At 33.7% G+C, this 14,287-nt stretch overlaps 1 protein-coding gene across 1 annotated transcript; it reads left to right on the forward strand.

Moving 5' to 3' along the window:
* The first annotated feature begins 1,242 nt into the window (after window positions 1-1,242).
* LOC129871586 (protein TONNEAU 1a-like) lies at window positions 1,243-8,000 on the forward strand. Its single transcript, XM_055946541.1, has 8 exons — window positions 1,243-1,483; window positions 3,101-3,233; window positions 4,616-4,704; window positions 4,808-4,930; window positions 6,833-6,939; window positions 7,019-7,044; window positions 7,126-7,282; window positions 7,661-8,000. Exons 1-8 carry the CDS (start codon window positions 1,397-1,399, stop codon window positions 7,704-7,706), a joined length of 768 nt encoding a protein of 255 aa, XP_055802516.1. The 5' UTR covers window positions 1,243-1,396; the 3' UTR covers window positions 7,707-8,000.
* Window positions 8,001-14,287: the final 6,287 nt, after the last annotated feature.

Consider the following 14,287-nt stretch of genomic DNA (forward strand, 5'->3'; position numbering starts at 1 on the left):
AATAATACTATCAAATAAAGCAAAAAATGACAAAAACACTCCTGAAGTCCCTCAAATTCTTTTTTTTACTAATAAATATACAATATACGTTATTTTTAATATGCTAAATACATAGTCAAATAAATTTAAAAATAACTAATCTCATCATAATTTATTGTCAAATCAAGCGACCCTTATAAAATCTAAACCACCACCTTATCAAGGATTCACTTTAACCAACTAAATTATTAGAGATAATAGTCAAAACACACATAAATTAGTGTGTATTATTTTTGCGAGGTTCATATCTGAAGTATAAATATTTATATTTTTTACCTAAATTATTACTAAATATTTATCAAAACACACCTTAAAGCTAACTAGACCAAGTATTTGAATACAATCACTAAAATCAAGGTAATTTACCTATAATCTTTTTCCGAAAAGGGTCAAATATACACTTGTACTATTGAAAATAGTTTAAATATACCCTTGTTATACTTTTGGGCTAAATATACCTATCATGTTATACTTTCGGTTCAAATTTACCCCCTATCATTATACTTTCGTACAAATTCGCCTTAATTTTAACGGAATAACACTTGAAAAGTTCAAAATTAAATAATTCATTCCAAATTTTAAATATATGATTTTTTAGGAATAAATAAATTTTTAAGTACTAATTTGGGTTTTTTCCCTTAGAAATGACAATACAGAATGCATTGCATAATTTTAAGTACTAATACATGAAATTTCTAAATATTATTTTGAGTCTTTTTTCTTACAAAATGATAAGACAACAAATGCTGCAAAATAATTTTGCAGAATTTTCTATCTTATCATTTTGTAAGGAAAAAAAACTTAAATTAGTATTTAGAAATTTCATGTATTAGTATTGTATTGTCATTTTTAAGAAAAAAAAGTTCAGGAAATTTAATTTATTTTTAAAAAAATCAGATATTTAAAATTGAGAATGAGTTATTTCACTTTGAACTTTTCAAGTGTTCTTTCATTAAAAATTAAGGGCGAATTTGTATCAAAATATAATGAGAAGTGTATACTTGAAATGAAAATATAACATGAAGGATAAATTTAATCCAAAAATATAAAAAGATGTATATTTAAACCATTTCCATTAGTATAGACGTATATTTAACCCTATTTCAAAAAAAAATTCACATGATAACTGACTCATTAATTTTGAGGAATGCTTCAATAATAATCCAAATAGAAAACTCGTAAAATTATAATTATTTAGATATATTTTTTACGGTTACATTCCGAACAAAGGCAAATAGAGGGGCAAAAACAAAATTGTCTCGCTCTTCTTTTACCATCTCCTAGAAGAGAAATAGCCATTGTTGTTTTTGTTCTAGCAAACTGTACAGAGCCTTTCAAAGTAGCAGAAGAAGAAGAAATGGACGATTATACTAGAGAAATGATGGACCTCAAAACCCTCGTTACACGAACCCTAGAGAAGAAAGGCGTCCTTGCTAAGATCCGAGTAATTAACCCTTTTTTCCTCTGCATTTTCATTTTTTAATTTATTTTCTTATAATTTATACATTATTTGAGGTAAATTGATCTTAGGATCCGATCTGTTAATTACGTATATATGCTTTATATTTTTAAAATTTTTTTGTTACTGTGGTGTCCGAGCCAGCTTATGAGCAGCTAGACTAATTTCAAGTACCGAGTAGCTCTCCCAAATGCATGGAAATAAGTCACCTACTCCCTCCCTCCGTCCTAATTTAAGTGTTTTAGTTTGATTGGGCAGAAATAAGAGAGATACTTTTGAATTTTGTGTTTTTAACTTAAAGAAGTTTGTAGTACTTTTAATCATGTGATCTTAAACGTGTTAGGTAGAATGTTAGAATTTGAAAACTTACTAAATACAGACGGATGCACTCTTTTCAGGACAAACCAAAAAGAAAAGTAAGACAAATAAATTGTAACGGAGGAAGTATTATTTTGTTACCGGAATTTGAACTTGAGACTTCTTGATTCTCAAGTACTTCGTTAACTACTAGGCCATGCCCAAGGGTACAACTCGCTATATTATTTCAACAATAGTATGGAATCCTTGAAATGAAGCTATAATTTGATAGTTGTATGGTTATTATATGTGATGGTTTGGTTTTAACATATAGGTCATTTTTTTTAGCTGCCTTAATGTTTATAACTGAATATGAAATTCATCTGGGGTGGTGTGTGTGTGTGTGTGTGGGGGGGGGAATTAGAGATGGATCTGCATCACTTTGATTGTTGTAGCCTAATTCTATTAGTTTGTAATTTTTTTATGAAGCTGTAATTTGATTTATTTTTTATTTATTTATTGGTTATTTTACGTGATAGTTTGGTTTTAATATATAATCTTTATCTGCCGCAATGTTTATAATTGAATAGGAGGTTGCCGTAATGTGATATGTGGTGTGACACAATAACCTCAAAGGAGGTCATATCCATAAGATGCTATAATGACCGTTACTTAAGAAGAGATCATAAGGATGGGGTGGGGGGTCTTGTGGGACATTAATTTAAGAAAGACCATACAGGACTAGCAATGGATTGAGGTTGAGGAGTTATATAAAATCTACCAATACTTAGAACGGGAATAGGGGGGCGACAAGGTATTTTTTTGTGAAAGTAAATGTATTTCATTCATAAACATGGCCAAAAAGCTGGCCTTATACAGGGGAATGACAAGGCTTATAAGGGGAATAAGCTAATCATTTACAGTAAAATCACTTAGAATGGAGATTACAGAAGATGTGCAACAAAATAAATACAACATGGGGAACAACACCATGTTATGTCTCTTGTGGATTACTTGGAGTGAAAGAAATAGAAGGTTACATGATCAGGGATCCCCCTATAGAAAAAGAAAAAGAAAGGATCCCATCTGTACAAAAAGCCTAATCCTGTAGTAAATTGATGTAATCTAGCATGTTGTTTTCATCCTTTAGCTGCATAATTGTAGTAAACACTAAAAACTGATGACCTCTAGTTGTTATGTCACATTTTCTTCCTTTGAATTGGGTCATTCTTTTCTTGTTGTAGATTGTATACTCTATAAGACATTTTACTAATTTTATATATTTTACGGTGTTACGATTTGTAGGCCGAACTTAGAGCAAGCGTTTTTGAGGCAATTGAAGATGAGGATAGAGTAATTGAGAAGGATGAAGGCTTGCCCCCTGCGCTATTGGGTAGCTGCAATGATCAGGCAAAACAACTCCATAATTCACCTTCAGGTCATTTTAAACTTTTTTCTTTGTCTTCTGCTTATAGATCATTGCAATTTTTTTTGTTAAAGATGGATCATGGAAGGAGACATACTTATCTTGTCTAGAGCAGTTTTATCGACTTTGGTAATATATGTCAGAAAGCCGAGTTGTTTTCATATACTGCAGCAGACTGTCTATTAAAAGTCTCAATCTATTGTATGGATTGACATTTGGTCGCAGAACCTCTGTCAGTACTTAGAACCTAGGAGTTCAATCTAAATATCTTATTTAGGATCTGATTCGGTGAACTTCCCTCCTGATAAACCCAAATGTAATTTCCATATGGCTACATCTTTTTCTTTCCCAACAAATATGATATTACTTTCTTGTTTCAGATCCATTTAGTTTGAATTTTTGATGAAATAAGATATCCAGAACAAATTACAATCTCCAATATCAAATTAGATGTTTCCAAGATACTTTATATTAAATAAGTCTTGGAGAAAATCATAGTGTGTCATCAATCAGCAAAGTTAAGTATGTACTTGAACTCTGCATAAATTTTGTTGTCTTATATTTTACCTTTAAAACATTTTTGCTTCCATGTCAAAAGGGTAAAACTCTTTAATTTATCTCGGTTGAACAAATTGAAGTGCAGTTGTCTAGGAGCATGATAATAACACGTTTAGTACTTGAAAATATATCTTTTCTTCTAAACTACTAAGCTCTAAATAAACAATCATAAAACAAAAAAAAAAATTACTAAGATCTAAATAGTTCAATATTTCAACTTTTAGCGTTTTGTGCAAGATAACTAGTGAAATGCGATCATTCCATCTTTAAGTGTTTTTTCCTTTTTTTGATTGCTTTTAAACACTATCTAAATCATGCTTGTGGGGAACAATCAAGCAATATATTCCCAAAATCTCTTTTTCCTTCACATTTTAAGCCAAACTCATCACTATTACTGGTTTACTCACGATTTGGCCCTCATTATATTGTCGATGCTCCAAATATCTAGCTGCGCATGCGGTGGGGGTGTAGAGTATTTCACATTGGTTGGGCGAATGGGTTCTCATTATATGGTCTTGACAAACATCATAAAGCATGTCTTAGCTGAAGATACTAAAAGCAAACATCAGTTACAAAAAAAATACTAAATCTGGAGGGCTATACCCCTTAAAGTAAATGCTTCTCTAGTTACTTAAGAATTTTCAGTAAGGTACTTAGACGTGTCTTAATTGAACCCTGGGATGATAATGTGCCTCTTATTGCAGTCCGCACAACTTATGATCAATGCATCAACATAATTGTGTTTAAGTTCTAAGAAGTGTTAAAATTTAATACATCCTCCTATAGTAGATCACTTTGCTTATCCATTTTAACCGTTTGATTTGTTCTGTGTGCAGGAAGGCTACTAACTGCACTTATATGTGAATATTTGGATTGGGCTCAATTAAACCATACACTTAAGGTGTATTCGCCAGAGTGTAACTTGGTAATCATGTACTGTGCTCTCCGGTGTGAATTTATAATGCTCTTCACAAAGTTTTGTCAGTGTCTAGTTCTAATTACAAAGAACCCATTGTGTGATTCTGCAGCCAAAGGATTCATGGAAATCTGAGCTAAAAGAATTTAGCAGCAAGAATGGTTATGATCTTAACAGGAACGGTGACAGTGCTCCCTTGCTTTTGGATGTTCTTGAAGGGTTCTTGAAATATGAGGTTTGATATAACCTTCCATTTTAGATGTATTATATACTCTGATAAATTTGTTTTTTAAAAATATTTTGTTTTAGATAAGTATTGTCTGACAAATGTTTATGCTAGTAACTACGGAAATAAGATAAATGGAAGGAGAAAAAACCCAAAATAGTCTCTTATCTTTGGGTTAAGACTCAAAATCATCCTTGAGTTTTCAAATGGAGCACTAATAGTCCCTCATGTTTGCAATATTGGTACACTTTTGGTCCTCTCCAAAGTTTTGCCTATTTTTTAACATTGATTTTGTCCACAATTTCATTTATGAAATGTTCAGTTGTCTTTTTATATATTTAATAGAAATAATAATTTGATGTGAGTGAATGTGAGAAGAAAAATACCTTGTTTTGTTTAGTAGAAATATTATTGCAGCTATAATTCGAGAGGTTCATCACATCGATTTCATGTGCAATAGTACAAAAGTTTCTGTTCTTGCAACGTCATATGTCAAGGTTTTCTTAGTTAAGCTACAATAATATTCCTTTTGAACAGGGTAAGGTGTTCTTCTTCTCACCTTCTCTCACGTGGAGTTATTATTACTACCAAATATATATAAAATGATGATTGAACATTCCATACATAAAATTGTGGACAAAATTAATTTTAAAAAATAGGCCAAAGTTTGGGGGAGGACCAAAAGTGCACCAATATTGCAAACATGAGGGACTATCAGTGCTTTATGTGAAAACTCAAGGATGACTTTGAATCTTAACTCAAACATGAGTGATTATTAGTGCTGTATGTGAAAACTCAAGGATGACTTTGAATCTTAATTCAAAGATAATGGACTATTTTGGGCCTTTTCTCTAAATGGAAGTGAGGAGAATAAATATTAGGAACCATAATATAGAAACATATATATTGGAGAGTTAAAGTTATTTACCTAAAAAAGTGAGAGACAGAGAAAATAACATGTATAAAATAGGTAGAATCATATTACGTTGTAGGGTCTCTACTTTTTGGTGTACTAATATACCAGAGATTTTCCCATTGTTAACAGAAAAATTTCCCTTATAAAAAATGTAAAATGGGTAAAAACAGCTATAGTTGTTAAGATTAGGAGTTTTGGAATCCCAATGCAATCGTGGCACTATTGCACTGCGTCCTAGAAGTGTTTTTATAAGCTGTAGTTTGTTTTGTATAGATTGATTAACTGTTCGGCAAGTGCAGAGCTATTGTAAAATGCAGTCCTGAGATCAGAAAAGCATTTTCCCAGCCAAATAACATGCAAATGCAGAATGCTCTAGGAAAGATCTGATCATGAAACAGATCATAGAAGAGAACAGAGATCTATATTTTGTAGTTTTAAGTTCCTGCATGCAGCGACCGTGGATTTAAAACTAACTAGCCGGTCACACATTGAGAAATGTCGAGATCTAATTGGGATATGAGATAATTTGGAAACTCACTAGTTAGATGCTCTACGATATAGGACTGTGGATCATCCCTGAGCATAATCTTTTTCAGCACAAGTTGTTAAATTAAGTATCACTATTTGTAAGCAATACCAGGAGCTAGCTTGTACCAGGTGCATTTTAGTGATTAAAATGCTAAACAATCTATTCATTTATTAATTGACATATAAAAGTTACTGGTTATTGATTGACATGTGTAAAGAAGTGTATCAATATGTTAGAATTGATATAAAAACTTTTGTTGGTAGTAACTGATTGTTGTTCTGCTTTTGGGATCTCCAATGTTCTGGCTGTTATGCTGCAATTCCAGATGGTGGGAGCTGTTAATACGTGTAAATGATTTTATTATAGTATTTGCAAATAACAGCTTCCAATATTGGTCGGTATGGAAGTGTGTCCAGTAGAAATTATAGCAAGTATTGTTTCTGATTTCTTTTATTTTTTTTGGCAGAACTTTTCTCAAGCAAGGGGTGCTGGATATCTGTCCAACACTGAAGCTAAGAATGTTAGGAAGCCTTCTTCATCTTCAGTTGCCGGGGGGTTACCTCCATTGGGAAGGTTAACATATAAAATATTATCATTTCTTTTACTCTTTAGTTTGGATTTAAAATTGACTTGGAACCATTTTACCCCACAGGCCAGGTCCTGCTGCCCAGTCATCTGGTAAGTAATCTAGCTGACCCTCCCCCACCTTCTGGCAGTTAATTCCCGTAGTATGAATTTCTGATATTGTTGAGTTTCTAGACAGAAGGGCAGGTTCATCTATATCCGGATATAGGAAAGATGAATACAACTGGAGATATGAAAATGAAGAGCTTTCGCAGGATGTAATGCTTGCCTCATCTGCCTTAGATAACCTTCAATTGGACAGAAAAGCTTGGAACCTTACCACTTCATGGCGGTCAGTGTTTAAACTCTCAATAGACTTTAACACATTTGGTTATAATGTAATTATCTGTTGGCTTGTTACAAGTCAGTTTTCGTGGATTATAGTGCCAAAAAGTTCTTGTTTTTTAGTGCTCCCCCCCAAGTAAAGACATTACCATGCTTGAAAAGTGCTCCTATTTTATTAGATCAAGTAGAAGTTTGTTACATGAGCCATGGGACGTTCAACTATCATCGTGATAAGCAATGACCAAGAACTGATGATAGCTGCTGAAGTTCGTGAAAAACATGCATAGAGTTGTTTTTCCTTTAGTTGATGTCTCTGTCGTTTGTCATCCTTTAAATTACCGTCCAGAAAACTGAGCGGTATCCCAACTTGTGCTGAATTTTGCAGGCACAGAGGTGATGGGATATCAGAGGATGATGGCAGGATGGAATAGATGAGATTATATCATCACCATATCACTAATATGTGAAATTGGCAATTGATGATATCCTTCAACTTAGAGATACAATGTTCTAATGTATGCTATGTTATGATTTATATACAATATTGCTTGTAGTAATTCGTGTGTGCTTCTCATTTTCTTTTCTTTTTTGGTATATCATCTTTGTTATTTCCTTCTATAGCTAAGCAAGCAGTGTTTTTAATGCAATTTTTTTGTCATATGAATGTTTGTTCTTAGTGCTGGCATATGGGCGGGTTCATAACAGGTCAGCCAAAATGAATGAAATATCCGCCCCGTCTATATTTTCATGGAAAAACGGTTGCTTTGACCATTTTTTGTTCAAATAGCCACTTTTTGGCCTTAATAATTGCTCCCCTATCCCTTATTAGTTGTTCAAATTATTAAAAATTGTTGTCCCTAATTATTTGTCAATTTATAAAACCAAAACAGCATTAATTAAAATCCCCATTTTGTTGTCTTGGAATTCAACTAGTGACCACTATTTAAAAAAAAATTGAGTACACTATGATATGAGGGCTAACACAAGAAAATCGTTCAATTTTGCTTGTGCGGTCCTAAAATGCTTTGATATGTCGTGGATTGTGCCAAGCCTTGCTTATAAATACTGCTCCCCTGAGTACTTATTATTGAGAGTCTCATAAGGGTTTCGAAAAAAAATGATCGAAAGTCATCACCAAAATATTCAAGGCTAAAAACATGAAAAATGAGAAAATTGTCTAATTCGACTTGTGCGGCACTTAAATGCATTGACTATGTCGAGGGTACATGTACTTTTCTCTCGGATACTTATAAAGGGTCTCATAAAAAAATTGATCAAAAGTCATATCACCAAAATAGTCATGGGTTAGCATGCAGAAAATAAAAAAAATGTCTAATTTCGCTTGTGCGGCCTGTGGATCGTGCCAAGGTACATGTATGGTTCCCTCGGGTACTTACGGAGGGTCCCATAAAAGTTTTTTAAAAAATTTGATCGAAAGTCATGTCATCAAAATATTTATGGGCTAACACATGAAAAATGAGAAAATCACTTAATTCCATTTGTGCGGCCCCTAAACTTTATGAATAGGCTGTGGATCGTGTCGAGCCTACACGTATTAATCCATAGGGTACTTACGGAGGGTCACATAAATATTTTTTTTAAAATGACCGAAAACTGTATCACCAAAATATTCATGAGCTAACATACACTAAAAATGAGAAAATCGTCTAATTCCTCTTGTGCGACCCTTTATTTCTATGAATACGCTGTGGATCGTGTTGAGACTACATGTACTTCTCCCTCAGGTATGTACGAAGAGTCCCATAAAGGTTTCGAAAAAAATTTGATCAAAATCTATATCACCAAAATATTCATGGGCTGTTACACAAAATAAAAAAAATCATCTAATTTTGCTTGTGCGATCCTTAAATTCTATGAATACGTCGTAGATCATATCGAGGCTACATGTATTTCTCCCTAGGTAGTTCAAAAGATCCTATAAAGGTTTCGGCAAAAAATTAACCGAAATCCATATCACCAAAATATTAAAAGGCTAACACATACGGAAAATGAGAAAATCGCTTAATTCCACTAGTGCGGCCCATAAATTCTACGAATACGTTGTGGATCGTGCCGAGGCTACACGAGCAACCCTAAGTACTTACAGAGGGTACCATAAAAGTTTTGAAAAGAGTTGATCGAAATCCATCACCAAAATATTCGTAGGCGTTACAAATGAAAATTGAGAAAATCATCTAATTTTGCTAGTGCAACCCCTAAATTCAATGAATATGTCGTGGATCGTGCCAAAGCTATACGTACTGCTCCTCGGGTACTTATAGAAGTCCGTAAAGGTTTCAAAAAAAATTTGACTTAAAGCCATATCACCAAAATATTCATTGCTAACACACGTGAAAAATGAGAAAACCATCTAATTCTGCTTTTGCGGTCCCTATATGCTATGGATATGCTGTGGATCGTGCTGAGGCTATACGTACTGCTTCCCCGGATACTTACGAAGGGTCCCATAAAAATTGCAGAAAAAAATTGGTCAGAAATCATATAATTAAAATATTAATGGGCTAACACACGAAAAATAAGAAAATCGCCTAATTCCGCTTGTGCAGCTCCTAAATTCTATGAATATATAATGAATCGTGCCGAGTCTACACATATCGCTCCCTCATATATTAACGGAGGATCCCATAAAAGTTTCACAAAAAAATTGACCAAAAGGCCTATCATCAAAATATTCATAGGTTAACACACATATAAAATGGAAAAATCACCTCATTTAGCTTGTGCAGGCCCTAAACGTTATAAATACGCCGTAGATTGTGTCGATGTTACACATACTTCTCCCCCGGCTACTTACAAAGGGTCCATAAAGGTTTTAGATTTTTTTACCTAAAGTCATATCACTCAAATATTCATGGGTTAATACATACGAAAAAATAAGAAAATCGCTAAATTCCATTTGTACAGCCTCTAAATGCTATGATTACATCATGAATCATACCGAGGCTACACGTAATTCTCTTTTGGGTATGAATATACGTGAATTATACCGAGGCTACACGTACTGCTCCTCCGGGTACTTACGAAAGGTCACGTAAAAGTTTCGAAAGAAGATTGATCGAAAGCAATTTCACCAAATTATTAATGGGCTAACATACATAAAAAATTAAGAAAATTACCTAATTTCTCTTGTGCGGTCTCTAAATGAATACGTCGTGGATTGTGCCGATGCTACACATACGTCTCTCCTGGGTATGAACGGAGGGTACCAAAAAGGTTTTGGAGAAAAATTAACCGAAATTCATATCACCAAAATATTCTTTGGCTAACACACATGAAAAATAAGAAAATCACATAATTTTGCTAGTGCAACCCATAAATTCTATGATTACGACGTGGATCGTGCCCAGACTACACGTACTGTAACCCTAGATACTTACAGAGGGTCACATAAAGGTTTCAAAAAAAAATTGGCCGAAATTCATTATCACCAAAATATCATTGGCTAACACAGATGAAAAATGATAAAATCGCCAAATTCGGCTAGTGCGGCCTCTAAGTTCTATGTATAAGCCGTGGATTATGCCAAGTCTACATGTACTAATCTCCCGGGTGCTTACAGAAGGTCCCATAAAGGTTCGGGAAAAAAATTGACCTAAAGCCAAATAACCAAAATACTCATGGCTAACACATATAAAAAGTGAGAAAATCGCTTAATTCTGCTACTGCAGTCCCTAAATGTTATGAATATGCAGAGGATTATGCCAATGCTACACTTACTGATCCTTCGGGTTCTTACGGAGGATCCCTTAAAGGTTTCGGAAAAAAATTGTCCGGAAAACATATTAGCAAAATATTAATCAGCTAACACTCACGAAAAATAAGAAAATCGCTTATTTCCGCTTGTGCGGCCTAAAAATGCTATGAATACACCGGAGATCGGCTACACTTACTTCTCCCTCGTGTACTTACAAGGGTTCCAAAAAGTTTTCAGAAAAAATTGACGAAAAACCATATCATAAAAATATTAATAGGCTAACACACACGAAAAATGAGTAAATCGCCTAATTCCACTTGTATGTCCCTTAATGCTATGAATACGCTATAGATCGTGTCGAGTCTATATGTACTGCTTCCCCTAGTACTTACGAAGGGTCTCATAAAAATTTCAAAAAAAATTTGATCAGAAGCCATATAACCAAAATATTCCCGGGCTAATGAACACAAAAAATGAGAAAAACGTCTATTTCTGTTTGTGCTGCCCCAAAATTCTATGAATATATCGTGAATCGTGCCCAAACTACACATATTTCTCTACCGGGTACTTATGGAAGATCCATAAAATTTCAAAAAAAAAAATTCATCGAAAGTCATGTCACCAAAATATGCATGGGCTAACACACATGAAAAATGAGAAAATTGTCTAACTTAGCTAGTGCGGTGTTGCATCCAAACGCACATGCACGCGGCCTCAAAAGTAATATTGTGACCCTTTTAAATAGCCAGATATCGATCTCACAAGGAAATGTAATTAGGCGTAGTCAGCTTTTAGATGAATCAAATTATTCATATGTGTTTCAAAGAGTTAATATCTACAAAATAATTATTTCAAAAACAACGTGAGAACTTGATTTAGTGGTATTTGATAAAACTTATCAATTTAAAGAAGAGTTCTTGGGTTGTAGCATTTATAGATTTCAAGTTTTTATCCTTTACTTTGGCCTCCATTGGTTCTTTCGATTACTGATTTATAGGGTTGATTTTACAATTACGATCTTCCAACCTCTAATTGCCTACTCTTGTTGACAGCTTAACTACATCGTTGAGTGGGGATAAGCATGAACCAACAAAAATGCATTATAACTATTATCTTGTTTAATACCCAAACATGGTGTATAGATATGTGTCACATCCATTCAACACACAAATTATTCTAGACTATTCTACGACAATAAAAACAAGAATATAAGAGTAATCATATGTAAAAAAAACATTTTCAACCAAAGCAAGCAAGATTTAAATCTTCATCTTATGGCTACAACCCAAGAACAAGGAAATTTAACAACTCATAGTTTGTGACATACTTACATAAATCATTTGTAACATAAACTTCAATTCAAGATGAAAAGAAAGAAGAAAATATCACCAAAACTAGGGTTTCCTTCGTCTTTACAACATTTCATTTTCCCGCTTTTGGGACGAATTTAGCTTACCTATGTCCAAGGTCCGCGATGCGGACTTGTCGCGGAACACACTATCTCGCCACATAATTTCACGCTTCGGTTTTTTTTATCAACACATTTTCAAGGGACGCGACACGGACTTGTCGCGGACCACACTGCCTCGTGAAATAATTTTATTTCTTCGTTGTGGACTACACTATTTTGTCCCACACATTCCATGTTTTGGGATAAAAACTGTACGTCCGTATTTCGTGATGTCGATTTTTTTTGGTGCAGTGTATTTTTTCGTCTTGTGATTTTATTTCTCTATTGAGTTTCAATTTCCATCAAATCATGCTTCTAATGTCCATTTGTACTCAATTAGACCTGACAGTTTCTAATCATGCTATTTAGTTACAACAATACGAAATATGCAAAATATAAACTCAACTTTAGTAATTTGTTTTCTAATCTAGCAATAATTTATGGGTTTTAGTTCCTATTGGGCACATAAATGTGTCCAAGATCATGCGACTCATAAATTCAATGAACACGCTGTGGATCGTGCCAAGACTACATAAACTGCAACTCCAGGTACATACAGAGGTTCTTATAAAGGTTTCAAAAAAATTTGACCAAAATCCATATCACCAAAATATTAATGGGCTAACATAAACGAAAAATGAGAAAATCACCAAATTTTGATAGTGCAACCCTAAATTCTATGTATAAGCCGTGGTTTTTTCTAGGCCTACAAGTACTGCTCCCCCGGGTACTTATATAAAGTCTCATAATGGTTTCGGAAAAAATTGACCTAAATATCACCAAAATATTTATGGGACAATAAATATGAAAAATGAGAGAATCGCCTAATTACAATTGTGCGGCCACTAAGCGCTATGAATATGATGTGGATCGTGTTGAGGCTACACGTACTTCTCCTTGGGTACTTACGAGGGTCCCATAAAGGTTTTGGAAAAAAAATCTACCGAAAGCCATATTACAAAAATATTCATGGGCTAACACACACAAAAAATAAGAAAATCACCTAAATTCACTTGTGCAGCCTCTAAATTCTATGAATATATCGTGTATCGTGGCGAGGCTACACATATTACTCTCCTAGATATTTACGGAGGTTCCTATAAATGTTTTGAAAGAAAATTAACCGAAAGTCATATTACCAAAATATTAATTAGTTAACACACGAAAAATAAGACAATTGTCTAATTTTGCTTATGCTGCCCCTAAATGCAATTAATATGTCGTTGATACTGTCGAGGCTACATGTACTGCCCCCTTTATACTTACGGAGGGTCCATAAAAATTTTGAAAAGAAATTGACCGAAAGTCATAGCACTAAAATATTATTGGGAAAACACAAACGAAAAATTAGAAATTTACCTAATTACACTTGTGCGGCCTCTAAATTCTATGATTATAACGTGGATCAAATCGATTCTACACGTACTTCTCCTTTAGGACTTACGGAGTGTCCATTAAAGAGTTTAAAACAATGGACTGAAAACTATATTACAAAAATATTTATTGACTAACACATACAAAAATGAGAAATTTAACTAATTTTGCATGTGCGGCCCTTAAATGCTATGAATATGTCGTGAATTGTGCCGAGGCTACATTACAGCACCCCCAAGAACATACAGAGGAACCCATAAAGGTTTCAGAAAAAAATTGACTGAGAGTCATATCATCAAAATATTCATGAGAAAATCGCCAAATTCCGCTAATGGGACTCCTAAATTCTATGTATAAGTTGTGGATCATGCCGAGGCTACACGTACTGCTACCTTTGGTACTTATAAAAGGTCTCATAAATATTTTGAGAAAAATAGACTGAAATTCATATTATCAAAATATTCATGGGCTAA

Source organism: Solanum dulcamara, chromosome 10 (assembly GCF_947179165.1).
Source record: "Solanum dulcamara chromosome 10, daSolDulc1.2, whole genome shotgun sequence".
Taxonomy (NCBI): Eukaryota; Viridiplantae; Streptophyta; class Magnoliopsida; order Solanales; family Solanaceae; genus Solanum; species Solanum dulcamara.